Here is a 17390-nt window from a genome sequence, read left to right as displayed (position 1 = left end):
CATTGCCTCTGGCGAACTTTCAGGATTTTGTCTTATCAGCGTTTGGACCCACACTGCCTAGGGGAAGTGAGAAGCAGATACTGAAAGGCAGCAAGAGTGAGAGAGGAGGCTGACCCTTGAGAAGGAAAGCCCTGAGGAGCTGTCCTGACTGAAGAGTAAAGACCCTCCTGTTGAGATAAAACCGTGTTATCAAGAAATCAGGCAACTTTATGGTTCGGGGGAGTAAAAGTGTATTGGTTTGCTCTTTCATTTATAAAAACGTTTGGGTGGGGGGGGCTTCCCTGGTGGTGCAGTGGTTGAGAGTCCGCCTGCCGATGCAGGGGACACAGTATTCTTTAAATACCACCAGCTCATTGTATTGTAAAAAAGTTGCTCTATTAATACAAAAGATGAATAACACACAGAGTTGAATATATGTTTGAGGTTGTTAGAATTATAGGGTTCTTACCCCTTTCCTGTTTTCAAAATAATTTTATAATCAACTTATTTGAAATACTGAGGATATCCACATCCCTCAGTTATAAAAATGAGTCCCTAATATCTACATAGATCTCACAATTTACAAAATGTTTTTTACAACTAGTTTCTACGATTTGCATTAATAACCCAGTGATTTAGGTCTATTTAAAACCTCTTTTACAGATAAAGTAACTGAGGTTCAGATTGATTTTAATAAAATCTGTTCTTCAGATTAAAACCATGACATCCAGACAATAGACCGGTCAGCCTTCGGTGTTTCTGTGACATACACAGGAAAGACAGACCCAAGAATCTTGTTCTGTGAACCCTTGAAATTAACTATCCAAGGAACTGATGTATTTGGTTCTGTCAGAAACTTCCTTTTGAAGCACAATATTTGATGTTTGTAGATCAATTTGCACTGATGGTGTTTGTATTATACTAGAAACAAAGTCAGATTCATTGCTAAAGTGATGAGAAAAGTGCCTCATTCAATGATGACATATCTTAGGTATTCTATCATCTTCTTGTTGGAAAATTATTGGCTAAAATATTGAGGAATTCTTGTTCTGTTGTGACAAGGCAAACATTTCATCAGGAGCATGTTCTAAATCCTTGCCTCTTCTCAGTGCGTGGGTGAGAACTAAAGTGCTTTTTTTCATGGCCTGACACCTACCCATATATTTTCTTAAGTACATGAAAATACAAGCTTAGAGGGTTGTGAATAAGAGTTTGGATTTAGAGCCATAACTATTTAGTGTCTAATCCCAGCTCTTCTACTTACTAGCTGTGTGAACTAGGTCAAGTTAATTGACCTCTCTGTGCCTCAATTTCCTCATCTGTGAAACGGAGATAATGGTGTCTACCTCAAAGAGTTGTGGTGAGAAGTAAATGAACTAATATTTCAAAGCATTTAGAATAATACCTAGTACATACTAAACACCGTGTATTGACTACATTATTATCATCATTACCTAGTATCCATGGCGATCTTATTTAGACATCTCATCAGCTCAGTACACTTTGCTAGGAAATGGGATGAACATGGTAACTGCAGATAAAACGTCTTCACTAGGAAACTTCTAGTTTGAATAAAACATGTTATGGAGGAAACATTTCACCATGTCTTCTTTTTCTAAAGAAATGGTTGTTTCCTGAAGGAAGGCTCTTCACAGCTGAATTGAGAGCACATTTGCAACAGCACAATTACTTTCTCCACTGAGATTTCCCACTAGGGAACTTGATGTGGCAAAAAGAAAAGCAAAAAGGAACTGTATTCGTTTCTTTGTATCTTCTATTCCATTTGCAATGGTGCTTGGATCAAAGGTGTGATCTAGAATTAAGACCTGGTGATTGAATCAGAATGTACTTTGAGGAAAGTGAACATAGAATTCCTTAGATGTCTCCCCTTCTGCTGTCAAAATGGTGACCACATGCCACTTGCTTGTACTTGTTTGTGTGGGATAAGATCTTCATCAATTTTCCCACTAAAATAAAGGCCAGGAATTGAGTTGAGAGTGTGTTTCCATGTTTTTTGAACATCGTTGTAGAAGAACTACCACAAAAGATTCACAAAGCTGATTAACTTCTGAAAATGAGAAAACGTTCAACCATACTTAATCTCACACAGCACAGTTCTTGAATTCTCTTTCATTGCACTGTTTTGCTAACATAGACAGGAGAGCAGTCCTTTTTCAGAAATGTTTGATAAGAGGTTGAGAACATATGCTGAGGAAGGAGTAAGATTCCCCTCCCCTTTTCAGAGAGTACTATTACCAACCTAACCCAGATAACTTGTTTTTATGTCTTTTCCACTATCCTTTTTTTTTTTAATTCTATGTGTTAGTTTCTCCACATGAAAAATATGTAGGAGCCATGCTTTCACGTACCCACGTGTTAATATTTAAACTGACAACCATTGCAACTTCTCGGAATCAAAAATGGGGCAATTTGTCCCAAAGATGTGCATGTCTATGTAAAACTGTACCCAGGTGCGTCATGATTTCCAATTTCTTGTCCTTCACAAATGTCTACAGTAAGAAGTCTTTCCTGTATATATAGCATAGATCTTCAGACTCCAAATTAAGGTTCTTTTCTCATTCTTGCTGCATTGAAAATGGAGAGTGCTTTGATTTCCAAATTATGATTTACAAGTTTTCTGACTCCTGAGACACTTATAAAGCCCCAGTTTTCAATTATCCTCTGTTTTGCTAAGGCACCTAGCACTCTGCAGGATTTGGGGACACTTATTAAAAAGAAAAATGGTCCCTACATCATACATGCCAAGTGGTTTCATGTCAAACCCATGTTCAACAGAATCAGGGATGTGAGACACCAACATGAGTTAGAAAATTTGGACAAGTTCCTATGCTCTTTTACCTTCTTCTCCTGTCAATCTTCTCTGAAGTTTCTTCAGCAATTGATTCACGGTTCCACAAATATTTGTTTGCTATGGACCAGGTTTGATACTAGGTGTTTGGATACTGTGTTGAACAAAAATAGATGTGTTCTCTGCTCTTTAGAGCTTGCATATTCTACAGTCCTTAATGAGAGAGATGGACATTACTGAATAATCACACATATAAATTTCCTACTGAGATAAGAGGTACAAAAAAGAAGCATAACGGTACAATACTAGTTTAAAATAGGAGTATTTTTTCCTACGCACCTATGGTCAAGTAATCTACAACAAAGGAGGCAAGAATATACAATGGAGAAAAGACAGTCTCTTCAATAAGTGGTGCTGGGAAAACTGGACAGCTACATGTAAAAGGATGAAATTAGAACACTCCCTAACACCATACACAAAAATAAACTCAAAATAGATTAAAGACCTAAATGTAAGACCAGATACTATAAAACTCCTACAGGAGAACATAGGCAGAACACTCTGACATAAATTACAACAATATCTTTTTGGATCTGTGTCCTAGAGTAATAGAAATAAAAACAAAAATAAACAAATGGTACCTAATTAAACTTAAAAGCTTTTGCACAGCAAAGGAAATCATAAAACGAAGACAACCTATAGAGAATGGGAGAAAATATTTGCAAATGATACGACCGACAAGAGATTAATCTCCAAAATATACAAAGAGCTCATACAGCTCAATATCAAAAAAAACAAACAACCCAATCAAAAAAATGGGCAGAGGGTTCCCCTTGTGGCACAGTGGTTCAGAACCCCCCTGCCAATGCAGGGGACACGGGTTTGAGCCCTGGTCTGGGAAGATCCCACATGCAGCGGAGCAACTAAGCCTGTGCACCACAACTACTGAGCCTGCACTCTAGAGCCTGTGAGCCACAACTACTGAGCCCACGTGCCACAACTGCTGAAGCCCATGCACCTAGAGCCCGTGATCCACAAAAAGAGAAGCCACTGTAATGAGAAGCCTGTGCACTGCAACAAAGAGTAGCCCCCGCTCACCACAACTAGAGAAAGCCCGCGCCCAGCAACAAAGACCCAACGCAGCCAAAAATAAATAAATTTTTTAAAAAATTGGCAGAGTAATATTCCACCTAGAGGGGTAGGATAGGGAGGGTGGGAGGGACATGCAAGAGGAAGGAGATATGGGGATATACGTATATGTATAGCTGATTCGCTTTGTTATGAAGCAGAAATTAACACACAATTGTAAAGCAATTATACTCCAATAAAGATGTTAATAAAATTAAAAAAATTTTTAAAATGGGCAGAAGATATGTATAACTGCATCACTTTGCTATATACCTGAAATTAACACAATATTATAAATCAACTATACTCCAATATAAAATAAAAATTAAATTTAAAAAATGGGCAGAAGATCTAAGAAGATATACAGATGGCCAACAGGCACATAGAAAGATGCTCAACTGCTCATTAGAGAAATGCAAATCAAAACCACAATGAGGTATCACCGCACAAAAAATCTACAAACAATAAATGCTGGAGAGGGTGTGGAGAAAAGGGAACCCTTGCACTGTTGATGGGAATGTAAATTGATACAGCCACTATGGAGAACAGTATGGAGGTTCCTTAAACTAAAAATAGAACTACCATACAACCCAGCAATCCCACTACTGGGCATATACCCTGAGAAAACCATAATTCAAAAAGACTCATGTACCAAAATGTTCATTGCAGCTCTATTTACAATAGCCAGGACATGGAAGCAACCTAAGTGTCCATCGACAGATGAATGGATAAAGAAGATGTGGCACATATATACAATGGGATACTACTCAGCCATAAAAAGAAACAAAATTGAGTTATTTGTAGTGAGGTGGATGGACATAGAGTCTGTCATACAGAGTGAAGTAAGTCAGAAAGAGGAAAACAAATACTGTATGCTAACACATATATATGGAATCTAAAAAAAAACTGGTTCTGATGGAACTAGAGGCAGGACAGGAATAAAGATGCAGACGTGGAGAATGGACTTGAGGATGGGGACAGGGTGGGGTGTGGAGGAGAAGTTGTGACAAAGTGAGAGAGTGGCATGGACTTATATTCACTACCAAATGTAAAATAGATAGCTAATGGGAAGCAGCCATATAGCACAGGGAGATCAGCTCGGTGCTTTGTGACCCCCTAGAGGGGTGGGATAGGGAGGGTGGGAGGGAGGGAAACACAAGAGGGAAGGAATATGGGGATATATATATACATAGAGCTGATTCACTTTGTTATACATCAGAAAGTAACACAACGTTGTAAAGAAATCATACTCCAATGAAGATGTTAAAAAAAAAAATACTACAATGAGGTATCACCACACACCAGTCAGAATGACCATCATCAAAAAATCTACAAACAATAAATGCTGGAGAGGGTGTGGAGAAAAGGGAACCCTTGCACTGTTGGTGGGAATGTAAATTGGTACAGCCACTATGGAGAACAGTGTGGAGGTTCCTTAAAAAACTAAAAATAGAACTACCACATGACCCAGCAATCCCACTACTGGGCATATACTCTGAGAAAACCATAATTTGAAAAGATACACGCACCCCAATGTTCATAGCAGCACTATTTGCAATAACAAAGGTATGGCAGCAACCTAAATGTCCAATAGATGAATGGATAAAGAAGATGTGGTATATTTATACAATGGAATATTACTCAGCCGTAAAAAAGAATGCTATAATGCCATTTGCAGCAACATGGATAGATCTAGAGACTACCATACTAAGTAAGCCAGACAGAGAAAGAAAACTATCATATGATATTGCTTATATGTAGAATCTAAAAAAAAAATGATGCAATGAACTTATTTACAAAACAGAAATAGACCCACAGACATAGAAAACAAATTTATGGTTACCAAAGGGGAAGTGGCGAGATAAATCAGGAGTCTGGGATTAACATATACATACTAATTATAAAACAGATAACCAACAAGGACCTACTATATAGCACAGGGAACTAGCGTCAATATTTTGTAATAACCTTTAAGGGAAAAAGTTTGAAAATGTATATATGTGTAACTGAATCACTTTGCTGTAAACCTAAAACTAACACACTGTAAATCAACTATACTTCAATAAAAAACAAAAACAAAACTTTATAAACTCAAAAGTGCTTTATATATATAGCAGTTATAAATTTGCATCTATATCTCAAATATGCAAACGTATCGTTTATTTTATTTTATTTTGACTGAGATGCAATTCACATACCACAAAATTCACCCTTTTAAAGTGGTCAGTTTGGTGGTTTTTAGTACATTCACAAAGTTGAGCAACCATCTTTCTTCTGTTTAAGTCCAGAAAATTTCTTCATCCCCCGCAAAAAATCCAATGCCCATTAGCAGTCACTCACTATTTTCCCTTCTCCCCAGACCCTGATGTCCACTATTTTACTTTCTATCTGTGGGTTTGCCTATTTTAGACATTACATATAAATTGACCATACAACATAAAAAAATAAAAATAGGAGTATAGTATTTTTTTTCCCCAAGACCCCATGTGATGTGTGATTATTTCTCCCTCTTCAGTCTTGAGTGGGGCAAGATCTATACACACTCAGTTTTCCTCAACAGAGGCTCTTGGCCCACTCTTCAGAGCTTAAGCTTAAGGGCAGGTTGGTGTGCACAGGGCTAAGTCCAATCCCAAATCAGCAGGCTTCCTACTGGAGTGCCTCAGCTCCAGTGAACTGGCGTCTCCTCATACCGCCACTGCCATGACGATGCAGTGCATGCAAAGCTATGGCGCCCAGCATGCGTGTCTGTTCCTCTCAGGAGCAAGCACTTCCTGCCTAGTTGTTGTCCCACAGTGTGTCTCTAAATACATTTAGCAGAATAAGGGAGGAGAGGAGACAGTCCCAGGCAAATTCAAAGAGCAGAACTCATCCAGTGGAGTGACAGCATCCCTATTTTCTGAGCAGTCTAAATCCTGGATCTCTGATTCAGGGGGCAGACAGGAGAGAAAGGAAATCTCCCTAGGTTTTCTCCCATGATCTTTGTCCTCAGAGGAGAAGCTCAGGTTTTCCATGAGGTAAAACTGTGTGTCACTGTGTGTGTGTGTGTGTGTGTGTGACAGAGAGAGAGAGAGAGAGAGAGAGATAGAAATCCCTCCCTGATTATCCCTTCAGGTTGGCACTGTGAGTTTCCATCTTTTTTCTTTTTTTTTTTTGCGGTACGTGGGCCTCTCACTGTTGTGGCCTCTCCCACTGCGGAGCACAGGCTCCGGACGCGCAGGCTCAGCGGCCATGGCTCACGGGCCCAGCCGCTCCGCAGCATGTGGGATCTTCCCGGACCGGGGCACGAACCCTTGTCCCCTGCATCGGCAGGCGGACTCTCAACCACTGCGCCACCAGGGAAGCCCTCCATCTTTTTTCACTGTCATTGTTTATGTTTTAGTGGACAGTTGAGAGGTGCTCTATTAGAGGCTGTTAGCAAAGTGCCATTTTAAACTGGAAAATTATACACTTATAATTTAATATGGAATAATTGGCCTTCAGTTCAGAGGCTCCACCTAAAGTCACAGGTTCTTTGTGGCTAAAAGGAATTTATTCCTTTCTTTGCTCACCCCACCAGTCCCTGCTAATTATTACTCTGCAGCCCGGGTCTAGGCTTCCTAATGAAGGCCTCCTGTGTGGACTCAGCAACAAGCAGTCTGGCTTCTGTATTTGGACCAGTTCTTTGTTTGGGAGGCCTAAAGAGATCCTGATAGGAGCCCTATTATCATTTGCCAGTACACCAGTTATCTTTGGCTGAAGATCTTTGTCGTACGCATTTCCTGCGTACGTCACTGCTTTCCCCCACTACATTCTTGGTTGAGTAAAAGGATAGAACTCTGCACTGATTCCTTGGCAAGAAGCAGATCACAGAGTTTCACCTACATGTCATAATTTACTAGTGATCAAAGATCCTAATTTGTCCAAAGACATCCTGTCTGAGATCAGAGGGATCCTGGTAAAACCCTCAGAAGGGGGAAAAAGGACTGTTTTCTAAAAAAAAAAAAAACCACTTTCATCTTCCTCTTTCTTCATCCTTTGACTTGCCTGATGGGTGTCAGATCCTTTGAGGCCACAAAGAAGAGGCACGCTCAGGTTACCTTAGCGATCTGTATCATCAAAACAGGGACTGCAGACAACACCATCACCAGATGCCAGTCTCTGTCCTAATGCCACATTTTTTCTAGCCTCCTGGTCCTCTCAGCATTCCAATGCCGTTCACCCCTTAGGGATGTGGGAATTCACAGGTGGTTAACCCATTCCATGCCAGCATGTATGGGTCTTGGGAGGAACCCTAGGGCTCAAACAATTTGATCCTCCCTCCAACATTGCCAGTGCAGGCTCCTGTAGTTCTGATACTGTGCTGGATGTGGAACTTCTCTAAAAGTTGTCCAGGGCTCCTGAGCTACATCCCTGGGAGGCACAGGACATGCTTCAACTTGATTTCCAAAAATCATTCTGGAGGTTTCTATTGCCCTGCCCCTGGGGTTTGACAGCCAGCATGAGGTAAGGAGCATGGGATGCCCCTTCACTCCTTCACAACCAGACCAGGCAGGGTTCTGTCTCCTTGGGAGACACCCTCAGCCTCATCTTCCCCATTCTAGGGTTTATTTTAGAAACTCAATGGTCTTATCCTATAGACCATGGCTCTTGGTTTTCCCGTCCAAGTCTTTTCAGAATTCCAAACAAAAACAGCAGTACGTGTCTCAAGCACATAGCTCTGGCAAGCCAAAAGAGCTTTACTTTTAGACTTTGTGTCTGCTATAAATCCATTCCGAAATGTGATCAGCTCCCCTGAAACAAGGAACACCGTTGGGAACAGAGCCATAAGATAAGTAGAACCAGCTAGGGAGGGTTATAGGAATGAAAAATGTATCTGTTAAAATTTCAAAAAGATTATCTCAAAGAATTTTAGACACCAAGGTAGGATATATAGACACTTTAAAAGCATCTCCTTCAAATCATATATTGCAGTACAGGAGACCATAAACAGTGTTCTATCTGACTCTGAGGACGAAAGCAGCTCTGTTTGGCTTCTGAGGCTTGTAACAGACACACAAGGAGCTCAGGATTAACAGAGGAATAGCTGGAATTTCTTACAAAAGCCCTGTATGATCTGACATTGTCTGTGAATCACCGCTGCCGCTTCCACTGCACTTTGTTGGCATGGCCCATGCCAGGCAAGTGGAATCACTGGGACTGCCCTTCTGAAGGTACATCAAATACACCAGAATGAAATGTTTGGAAAGCAAATGCTTGTTAAGCCGTCAGGAGAAGCAGACAAAATCCAGGAGAGGCAAAGAGAAGAGGGGAAAGCAACTTTCAGCAATAATATCACATGGCAGCAAAGTGGAAACTTGCCTGTCACAGATTCACTGTGACCATGGACTTGGCACTTCAGACACCTATCCAAGGAGCCTAGAAATCCTCTATCTCAGAAAGAATTCGCCCTGATTGGAAGCATTCTGACAAATAAAATCCCAGAGGAAGATGCTGTCACTTTTCCCTTTTCAAATCACATGTTACCCTAGTTTCCTGGAAAAGTGTGTCTAGACAGACTTACTGCCCCTTGAAAAAGCCAGGGACCTGGTCTTTGAGAATCTTGCTTGAAGATGTAAAAAAATTTCTAACCAGACTTCCAGAACCTGTGGGTGAAAATTACCACGAATGATCAGTGAATGCCTACTCTCAGAGGTCAGATGCTATGAGTGTGAGCCGGCTGAAGGTATTAAAAGAGCCAGTTCTCATTCTGATAAAGCACATACTGGCAAAGCCACAAAAAAGAAAATTATAACAATCAGTACAGGTCAAAATTGAAACCGGATGAAGGTTTCAGCCAAACTTGTCTTTGCTTCTGCTCTAATGGATTGACTTTTAGGCGCTGAAGTCAGCACAATTTGCAGATTCAAGACATTGAATATGGAAGTCAAAATTGGATAGAAATTTAATTGAAAATATAGCAGATCCTTGACATTTACAAGGGTTAACGCTGCCTCTCACACTTGCCAACTTCTCCCATAATTGAGTCGCACTTGAAAAGTCTTCTTTATCTCTTCAGATGACTTGTATGTACCTTGGCTCTGCACAGTTGCTCTTGATATATTTAACAGAAAACAGTCCACAGGTAATCTATAGATGTATGTATAGGCTTTGAAAGATCCACAGTGAAACTTCCTATAGGGAATTCTGCTTATTCATGTTCAAGCTTGTTGGGGGTAATCCTATATTCCTGTGGAATTTACCAGAGAACAGATAAAATCCAGGAAATATAGCCTACCCACGGGGTTCTTGGCCAAGCAGGCCAAGTCAGCATGGTGGGTAAAATAACGCCTTCCTCGCTCCGAAATGTCTATGTCCTAACCCCTAGAAACTGTGGATATATTACTTTACATGACAAAAAGGAATTTCTATGTGTGATTAGATTAAGGATTTTGAGATTGTCCTGGATTATTCAGGTAGACAATGTAACCTTATAAGAGAGAAGCAAGAGAGTGAGTCACAGAAAGAAACGTGACAATGGAAGCAGAGCTCGTATGATACGATTGCCGTATGATATGATTGCCGGGGAGGCAGGGGGAGAGCGGGGGCACATGTCAAGAAATGAAGGCAAGAAGCTGGAAAAAGCAAGGAATGAATTCTACTCTGGAGCTTCCAGAAAGAACACGGTTCTGCCAACACTTTGATTTTAGCCCAGTGAAACCTATTTTGGACTTCTGACCTCTGGAACTGTAAAACAATACATTTGTGTTGGTTTAAGCCACTCTGTGGTAATCTGATACAGTCAACAACATTCATCTTTAACACTCTTCCTCCTCCTTTTCTGTTTCCAACGTCAAATGAAACATCCAATTCAATCAAGGTTTCTAGAGTGATCCTTCTCCCTCTTTTAGGGATGACTCTCTAACAACCTCATTCTCTCACCTGCCATGATAACTCCTCCAAGGAGTATCTGCATTTCCAAAAGGACCAGGGGGAAGATATTTTCTATAGAAGGAAAGAGAACTAATGTTGAGTAACTACTTAATGCCAGGCACGCAGCAGGTGTTTTGCACATATTTTATTTCATCTTTCCAACTCCTTTCTGAGGTATCACTCCCCCCAACCACTTTGTGATAAGGGTACCAAGGTTCAGAGAAGGTCAACAACGTACACTGTGAACGAGTCACCAAAGGTGGGTCTGGAGCCCAGCTCTACATGACTCCAAAATTCAAATTCTTTCCATTAGCACATGCTGCTTCTAATTTACTTATACAAAATAATGAAATGCTAACAGCAGCGTGACTGCACCAATTTGGAAGAAACAGTGGTTTGGGAAGCAGGCACCACTCCCTGGAAAGATAAAGGTGAGGGGACAATTTGACTCTGGGGAGAACCTTTCTGATAGGTTGTCATGGACTCTCACCGCTGTTTTTCTCTCAGGGACAAAACCAATCGATGGGGTATGTCACCTTTCCTAATTATTTTAAATCTCTTCATAGGGGTATTTGCTTTTGGACTTTTTGCTACTGATATTTTTGTAAACGCCGGACAAGTGGTCACGGGGCACCTAACGCCGTACTTCCTGACAGTGTGCAAGCCCAACTACACCAGCACAGACTGCCGGGCTCACCACCAGTTCATCAACAACGGGAACATCTGTACTGGGGACCTGGAAGTGATAGAGAAGGCTAGGAGGTCCTTTCCCTCCAAACATGCTGCTCTGAGCATTTACTCCGCCTTATACGCCACGGTGAGTATGACCCATGTGGAGTTTTGGCTGTGATGGGTCTCTCCGCCATCCTCCCCCGCATTCTTTCATTACTTCTGGTGACTTTTAAAGTCATGTTACAATATGTTTCTCCTTTATTATAGCATGCTGTTGCCCCCACCCTCAACATCCCAATTTAAGACCTGCCAGAGGATGTTAATTCTGGCGAGACTGTTGATAATCACTTAATCACATCCTCCCATTTTACAGATGCAGAGACTGAGGCCCAGAGAATAGCTAAGAACACAGAGTCAGAGCAGAGGCCCAGGCTCCTGGCACCAGGTATAGGGTTCTTTCACTGCCCAGAACAGCACTCTTTGCCAAAGCTTTGTTTTTTTTCTAGAACAGCACACATTTCTCACACTTGTCTACAAATTTGCAGGTGTGTGCCTCGTGTGAACGCCTGCCCGGGCAGTGCGGCAAACCCGGATAAAGACATGGCTTTCCTCTGCTCCTGCTAATACTCTTCATCACTTTGCCAGGACAGATGGGTGATCCTAAAAGACCCCCAACACCCACAAGTTTACTTCTCACTGTTCCCTAGGTCACACAAGTTTTGACTGCCCCCACTGGGGTATAATATTCTGAACTTTCTGCTCTCATCACAGAGAAAGCCCAAAGTGTGTCCCACATCTTAAAATAAAACAAATGATGGTGTCCATCTTTTTTTCCTGCTCTTTAATTGCATCCACTTTGGAAATGACTTCGCTTCACCTTTTTCTGACCTCTGTTTCCTTAGAACCAAGCGTACAGAAGTAGAGGGATCAGTGCAAAGGTTCCACTCCTGGATATCATGTGTATTTACCTGTGGATGAGTGACTATTGCTGAAAACACCCCTTTTCCTTCAACTTATTTTATATTCAGGGTGTGACTAGTCTAGTGATTCTCAGTGAAAGGTGAGGTAGGAGGAGGCAGAGGAAAGACCCCTTTTCAAACTACGCAGTCTTCCCAGAGACTCTGGGTGTGCCCTCGCCCCACCCCCAGGGAGCATGTTCCCTCTCATTCAACGACAGTCACTGCACTCCCTACTGAGTCTGCTTCTGATGGAAGTGTGTCCATGCCATCGCCCCAAATACATACATTCAGGGTGGAGTAAAGGTGACTGACTACAGGTCTGGTCCACTTAGTAGAGTTTGAAAGAAATTGCTGAATATTCTCTTTAAAACAATGGCACTTTTTTGTCCAATTTATAGGATAACATCTGTAGGATCAATTTTCCAAAATAAGTCTAATTATTTCTTTTAGATCTACTCTTTAATGAATACATATCAAAAGTGATTTCAGCTACCCCCATATTAAGGAAACATGAACATAAATAATACAGAAGTCTGATTTACAAACAGACCAGTTTAGCTCAGTGAGGTTTCTTGGCTTTACTGCCCACCCCCCAAAAAAATCTACACCAGGTATTTTTTAAACAAAGTCTTTTCAGGCATTTGGCATAGTTTCCAGTTTTCAAAATAATCGCTTTGTATCTTAGATTATCTAGGACCTAGGTTATATGAAGCAAGGTACTCTTGCACCTTTTTCTGTATTTTTATCAAACTCAAGTCATTGTTGTATGAGATCAATTTTTACAACACCATTATAAAAATAAATCTGTTACTCATCAAAAAATACTGTCTCGTCAAGTGAGATATAAATTTCTCTTGGGAAGAAAGAAGTTATCTTACTCAGAATAGATGCTTATATAGCACGTTTTCAAGGATTCAGATATAATCCAATTCAAATCATGCCCCACAGACTATAATCAGAAACCCTGATACAAGATTCCAATTGTGTAAACATTTTTCCGAGCCCCTATTATGTGTGCTTTCAGAAATTACTCAACAAGGACTTCCTAAGTACTAGTTAATGCTGTGAAGAATACAAACTAACCACAGGCCCATGTTATTAATAGCTTGTAATCTTGGGCTTCCCTGGTGGTGCAGTGGTTGAGAGTCCGCCTGCCGATGCAGGGGACACGGGTTCGTGCCCCGGTCCGGGAAGATCCCACATGCCGCGGAGCGGCTAGGCCCGTGAGCCATGGCCGCTGAGCCTGCGCGTCCGGAGCCTGTGCTCCGCAACGGGAGAGGCCACAACAGTGAGAGGCCCGTGTACCGCAAAAAAAAAAAAAAAAAAGTTTGTAATCTTATAGGAAAGATTTATAAAGGCTTTAATTAAAAAACAATATAGAAGCATAAAAAACTAAATTTAAATCTAGTATAGATGTTAAGTGACATTTCCTACACAGCCTCAGAATGGTGTAATGATATGCTCTAATTTATGTAACTCTGATCTAACCACAGTTTTATTACATGTAACAGAGAAAATCCCATCTTCCTGTATTCACACCAGCACTGAAGGATCACTCTAGGAAATTAAGTTTCCACTGTAATACTTTAAAATGCATCTGTGTGAACTTACATGTGCTCAGGCCATACAAGCACACCATAGATTGTAATTTAAGTATTGGCGTACTATTTTTCTGGGTTGCAAACTCACTTAGCACACTTGCTAAGAAGCGATGATAGATCAATTACGCCCTCTAGTGGTTTCTTGTAACCACCACCAAAGGTTGTGTAACAAAGTATTTACTTGTTTGAAAGAGGCACATCTTCCTAACTCTAAGCCACAAGGGACACATTTGGTAACTGAGCCTATGAAATACTTAGGAGTCTTACCCAGCTCCTCACAATGGAATAAGAACAACCTACAACTCACATGTCATAAGTTGCATCATCCTTTACTTACATCAGGACTTCCCAACTTTTTATATGTCGTGGCCCACATAGAAAATTTTATTTTAAAACATGCTGGAGTAAATGAATGGATAGGGCTGATCCAGCTATCACAAGGATTGTGTGAATCAACTTCCCAGCACAACTGAAACGTATTTATGTGACACACTGGTTTGGAAGTTCTAATTCAGTCAATTAACTAATGCTTTTATGTTCATTGAAAGTGTGAAGAATCCGCTAAGATTATGGGGGACACAAAAAGTGAAATGTATTGCCACTCACCTACCTGGTCTTCTCCATAAAATTAATTCTCATAGAAGATTCATTTGGCATCTGAGATTCTTATCTGGGTTTCCTAATACCCCAAGTGATTCTTTAGTTTGTTGCATAAAAACTGCGTGCTCTGAACCTGATTATTATGCAGTCATTCATGTCACTGTAATTTCTGTTCCCATGCCCACCAGAATACAAAGCACCGAGACCCATGTACATTCATTCATCGTTCTTGCTTTGGTGCAGGCCCGTTTGTGTGTGGTGTATGTCCATGCATGTGTGTATATACACCGTATGCAGAGGCTGCCAGTCACTCCCTGGTCTCTGTCCTAATCTAGATGTACATCACAAGCACAATCAAGACGAAAAGCAGTCGACTGGCCAAGCCGGTGCTGTGCCTCGGGACCCTCTGCACAGCCTTCCTGATGGGCCTCAACCGGGTCTCCGAGTATCGGAACCACTGCTCCGATGTGATCGCGGGCTTCATCCTGGGCACTGCTGTAGCCCTGTTTCTGGTAGGTCAGCTTCCCTCTACTTTTTTCCCCGCTGGTGCCCTCTGAAGGGCTGCCCAGGATCCTGGCAAGTCAGGCTCCCCAGACTCCAGTCTAAGTCCAAGGTCCTCTGGCCCCAACCTTGTGAGTTGCAGTTACTCGCCAAGTACCCTGTGCCCTTTCTTTCAGAAGTATGACTGCATATTCCCCCTGTGCGTCAGGAGTAGGATGGCTTCAGGAAGGACGGCTTGCTCCACTTGCCTCAACCCTGGCCTTGGGGCTGGGCAGAAGCAATTTAGCATACCTTCAAACCATGATTCTCTAAATACTTGTTCAGGACGTACTGGGAGCATAAGCTAGGTGTTGCTTGGGGGAAGAACAGAGAACGAAATATTGACGCAAGCAGGCAGCTCCTTCTCCAGCATTTCAAGAAACTCCACTCTGGCCCAGACTTGCATATCCCACTCAGAAATATGAAAACCCTCAGCTAACCACACCCAGACTTTTTAGGGGGACTCTTATCTGAACATGCCTCTTAGGCATCTTATTTCCACTGTAAGTGGCCTCTCAACGACATAATACTTCCTGGAGAAGGGTTCTGGTTAACTTTTATTGCTTTTTTAAATTTTTACAGATTTGAGGTATGATAGGCATACAATAAATGGCATAGAAAGTGTATAATTTGACCAGTTTTGACCTACAGATACATCCTTCTCTCCCACCCTTCCTTCCCCTTCATTCCTAAGCAACGACTGATCTTCTGTATTAGATTACCCTAAGATTTAATATTAATGGAATCATACAGTATGTATTTTTTATCCTGGCATCCTTTACCCTGCATAATTATTTTGAGATTTATCCATGTTGTAAGCATGTTATCAGTAATTCCTTTTTCTTCCTGTGTAGTACTCCATTGCATGGGCATACCATAGAGGTTCAGTTTTAAAAATTATCTTCAAGGATTTAAAGTATACCCAGAAGGGATTTCCCTGGTGGTGCAGTGTTTAAGAATCGGCCTGCCTATGTAAGGGACACGGGTTCGAGCCCTAGTCCGGGAAGATCCCACATGCTGTGGGGCAACTAAGCCCGTGTGCCACAACTACTGAGCCTGTGCTCTAGAGCCCACGAGCCACAACTACTGAGCCCGCATGCCACAACTACTGAGCCCACATGTCTAGAGCCCGTGCTCCGCAACAAGAGAAGCCACCACGATGAGAAGCCCCGCACCGCAATGAAGAGTAGCCCCCCACTCGCTGCAAGTAGAGAAAGCCCGTGCACAGCAACGGAGACCCAATGCAGCCAAAAATAAATAAAATAAACTTATAAAATAGAATAAAACACACCCAGAAGGATTTACAGTAAATCACTAGGCCTGCAGATGTTGTGCATGAAATCAATCTCGTAATAACATTCAGCAGGCCTCCCCTAGGAGACAGAAGCCATCACAGCCTGGATGTCCTTCCTCCCCTTCTGTCCTTTCTGGTCCAAGGCACCCGTTAAGACTAACATCACACGCAGATAGATTTCACAGGCCTATGACCTAACTTCCTCTTGTCCTACCCCTTCCATATGGGGATTCTGTATGTACGTCCTCCCCAACATACAAAATGCACATATGCCTCTCCCAACCTCTAACTCAGAGTTTCCCAATATTTTTACCTGCTCAGATACACACAGAAAATGCTCGCATTTACTCAGAACATTAACTGGCAAGCTCCATTTGAATTCAAAATTATTTTTAATGGATCCAGTCTTTCTTTCTAAAGTAAAAGATAAGGGACTTAAATGCAAATTCTCTGGGTGAAGCAGCAGGAAAAGTGGTCCTGAGACGATCCTGAGATGTTGAGCTCTCAGAAGATATTTCCCTGAGGGTGCTTTTTAAAAGGGGGAGAGAATACAGGTGACTTCAAGAGAAGAGAGGATTTTACAAACAGAGATCAATAGTACATAAGTGAAGGCTGGAACTCCAAAGGAACACTTTTGCTGTCCCCATCAGTCCTGGATCCAGCTCAACCCCAGCTAAAGAGAAAAAGCGGTACTGACTGTTCCAAGCAATTTCATGGGGTCTTTATGGGATGAAATCCAAAAACTTTGTGTTTGCCGAGGCCCCATACTCAAATTCTGCTTTAACATTAAACTTGTGTCCTCTCAGTAACTTGCAGCCCTCTTTCCTACCACTTGGTTACTGTTAAGTCTTGTATTGCCTTCCCAATTGATGATGAATGTCAAAATTTGTTTTCCACAAATGATCTTTATGTAAGACCCA

At 41.6% G+C, this 17390-nt stretch overlaps 1 protein-coding gene across 3 annotated transcripts in view; it reads left to right on the top strand.

Moving 5' to 3' along the window:
• The window catches only part of PLPPR1 (phospholipid phosphatase related 1), a 350894-nt gene that overhangs the window by 325857 nt on the left and 7647 nt on the right, over positions 1 to 17390 (top strand). For all 3 annotated transcript variants that reach the window (XM_024734435.1, XM_024734434.1, XM_024734436.1), the window contains exons 5-6: positions 11371 to 11621; positions 14972 to 15148. In XM_024734435.1, the coding sequence (XP_024590203.1) occupies positions 11371 to 11621; positions 14972 to 15148 (428 nt within the window). The remainder of the gene's footprint in view (positions 1 to 11370; positions 11622 to 14971; positions 15149 to 17390) is intronic.

The sequence above is a fragment of the Neophocaena asiaeorientalis genome, unplaced genomic scaffold (genome assembly GCF_003031525.2).
Source record: "Neophocaena asiaeorientalis asiaeorientalis breed wild unplaced genomic scaffold, Neophocaena_asiaeorientalis_V1.1 scaffold192, whole genome shotgun sequence".
Taxonomy (NCBI): domain Eukaryota; kingdom Metazoa; phylum Chordata; class Mammalia; order Artiodactyla; family Phocoenidae; genus Neophocaena; species Neophocaena asiaeorientalis.
Note: the sequence above shows the minus strand (reverse complement) of the source record. Positions and strands in the feature narration are given on the sequence as shown.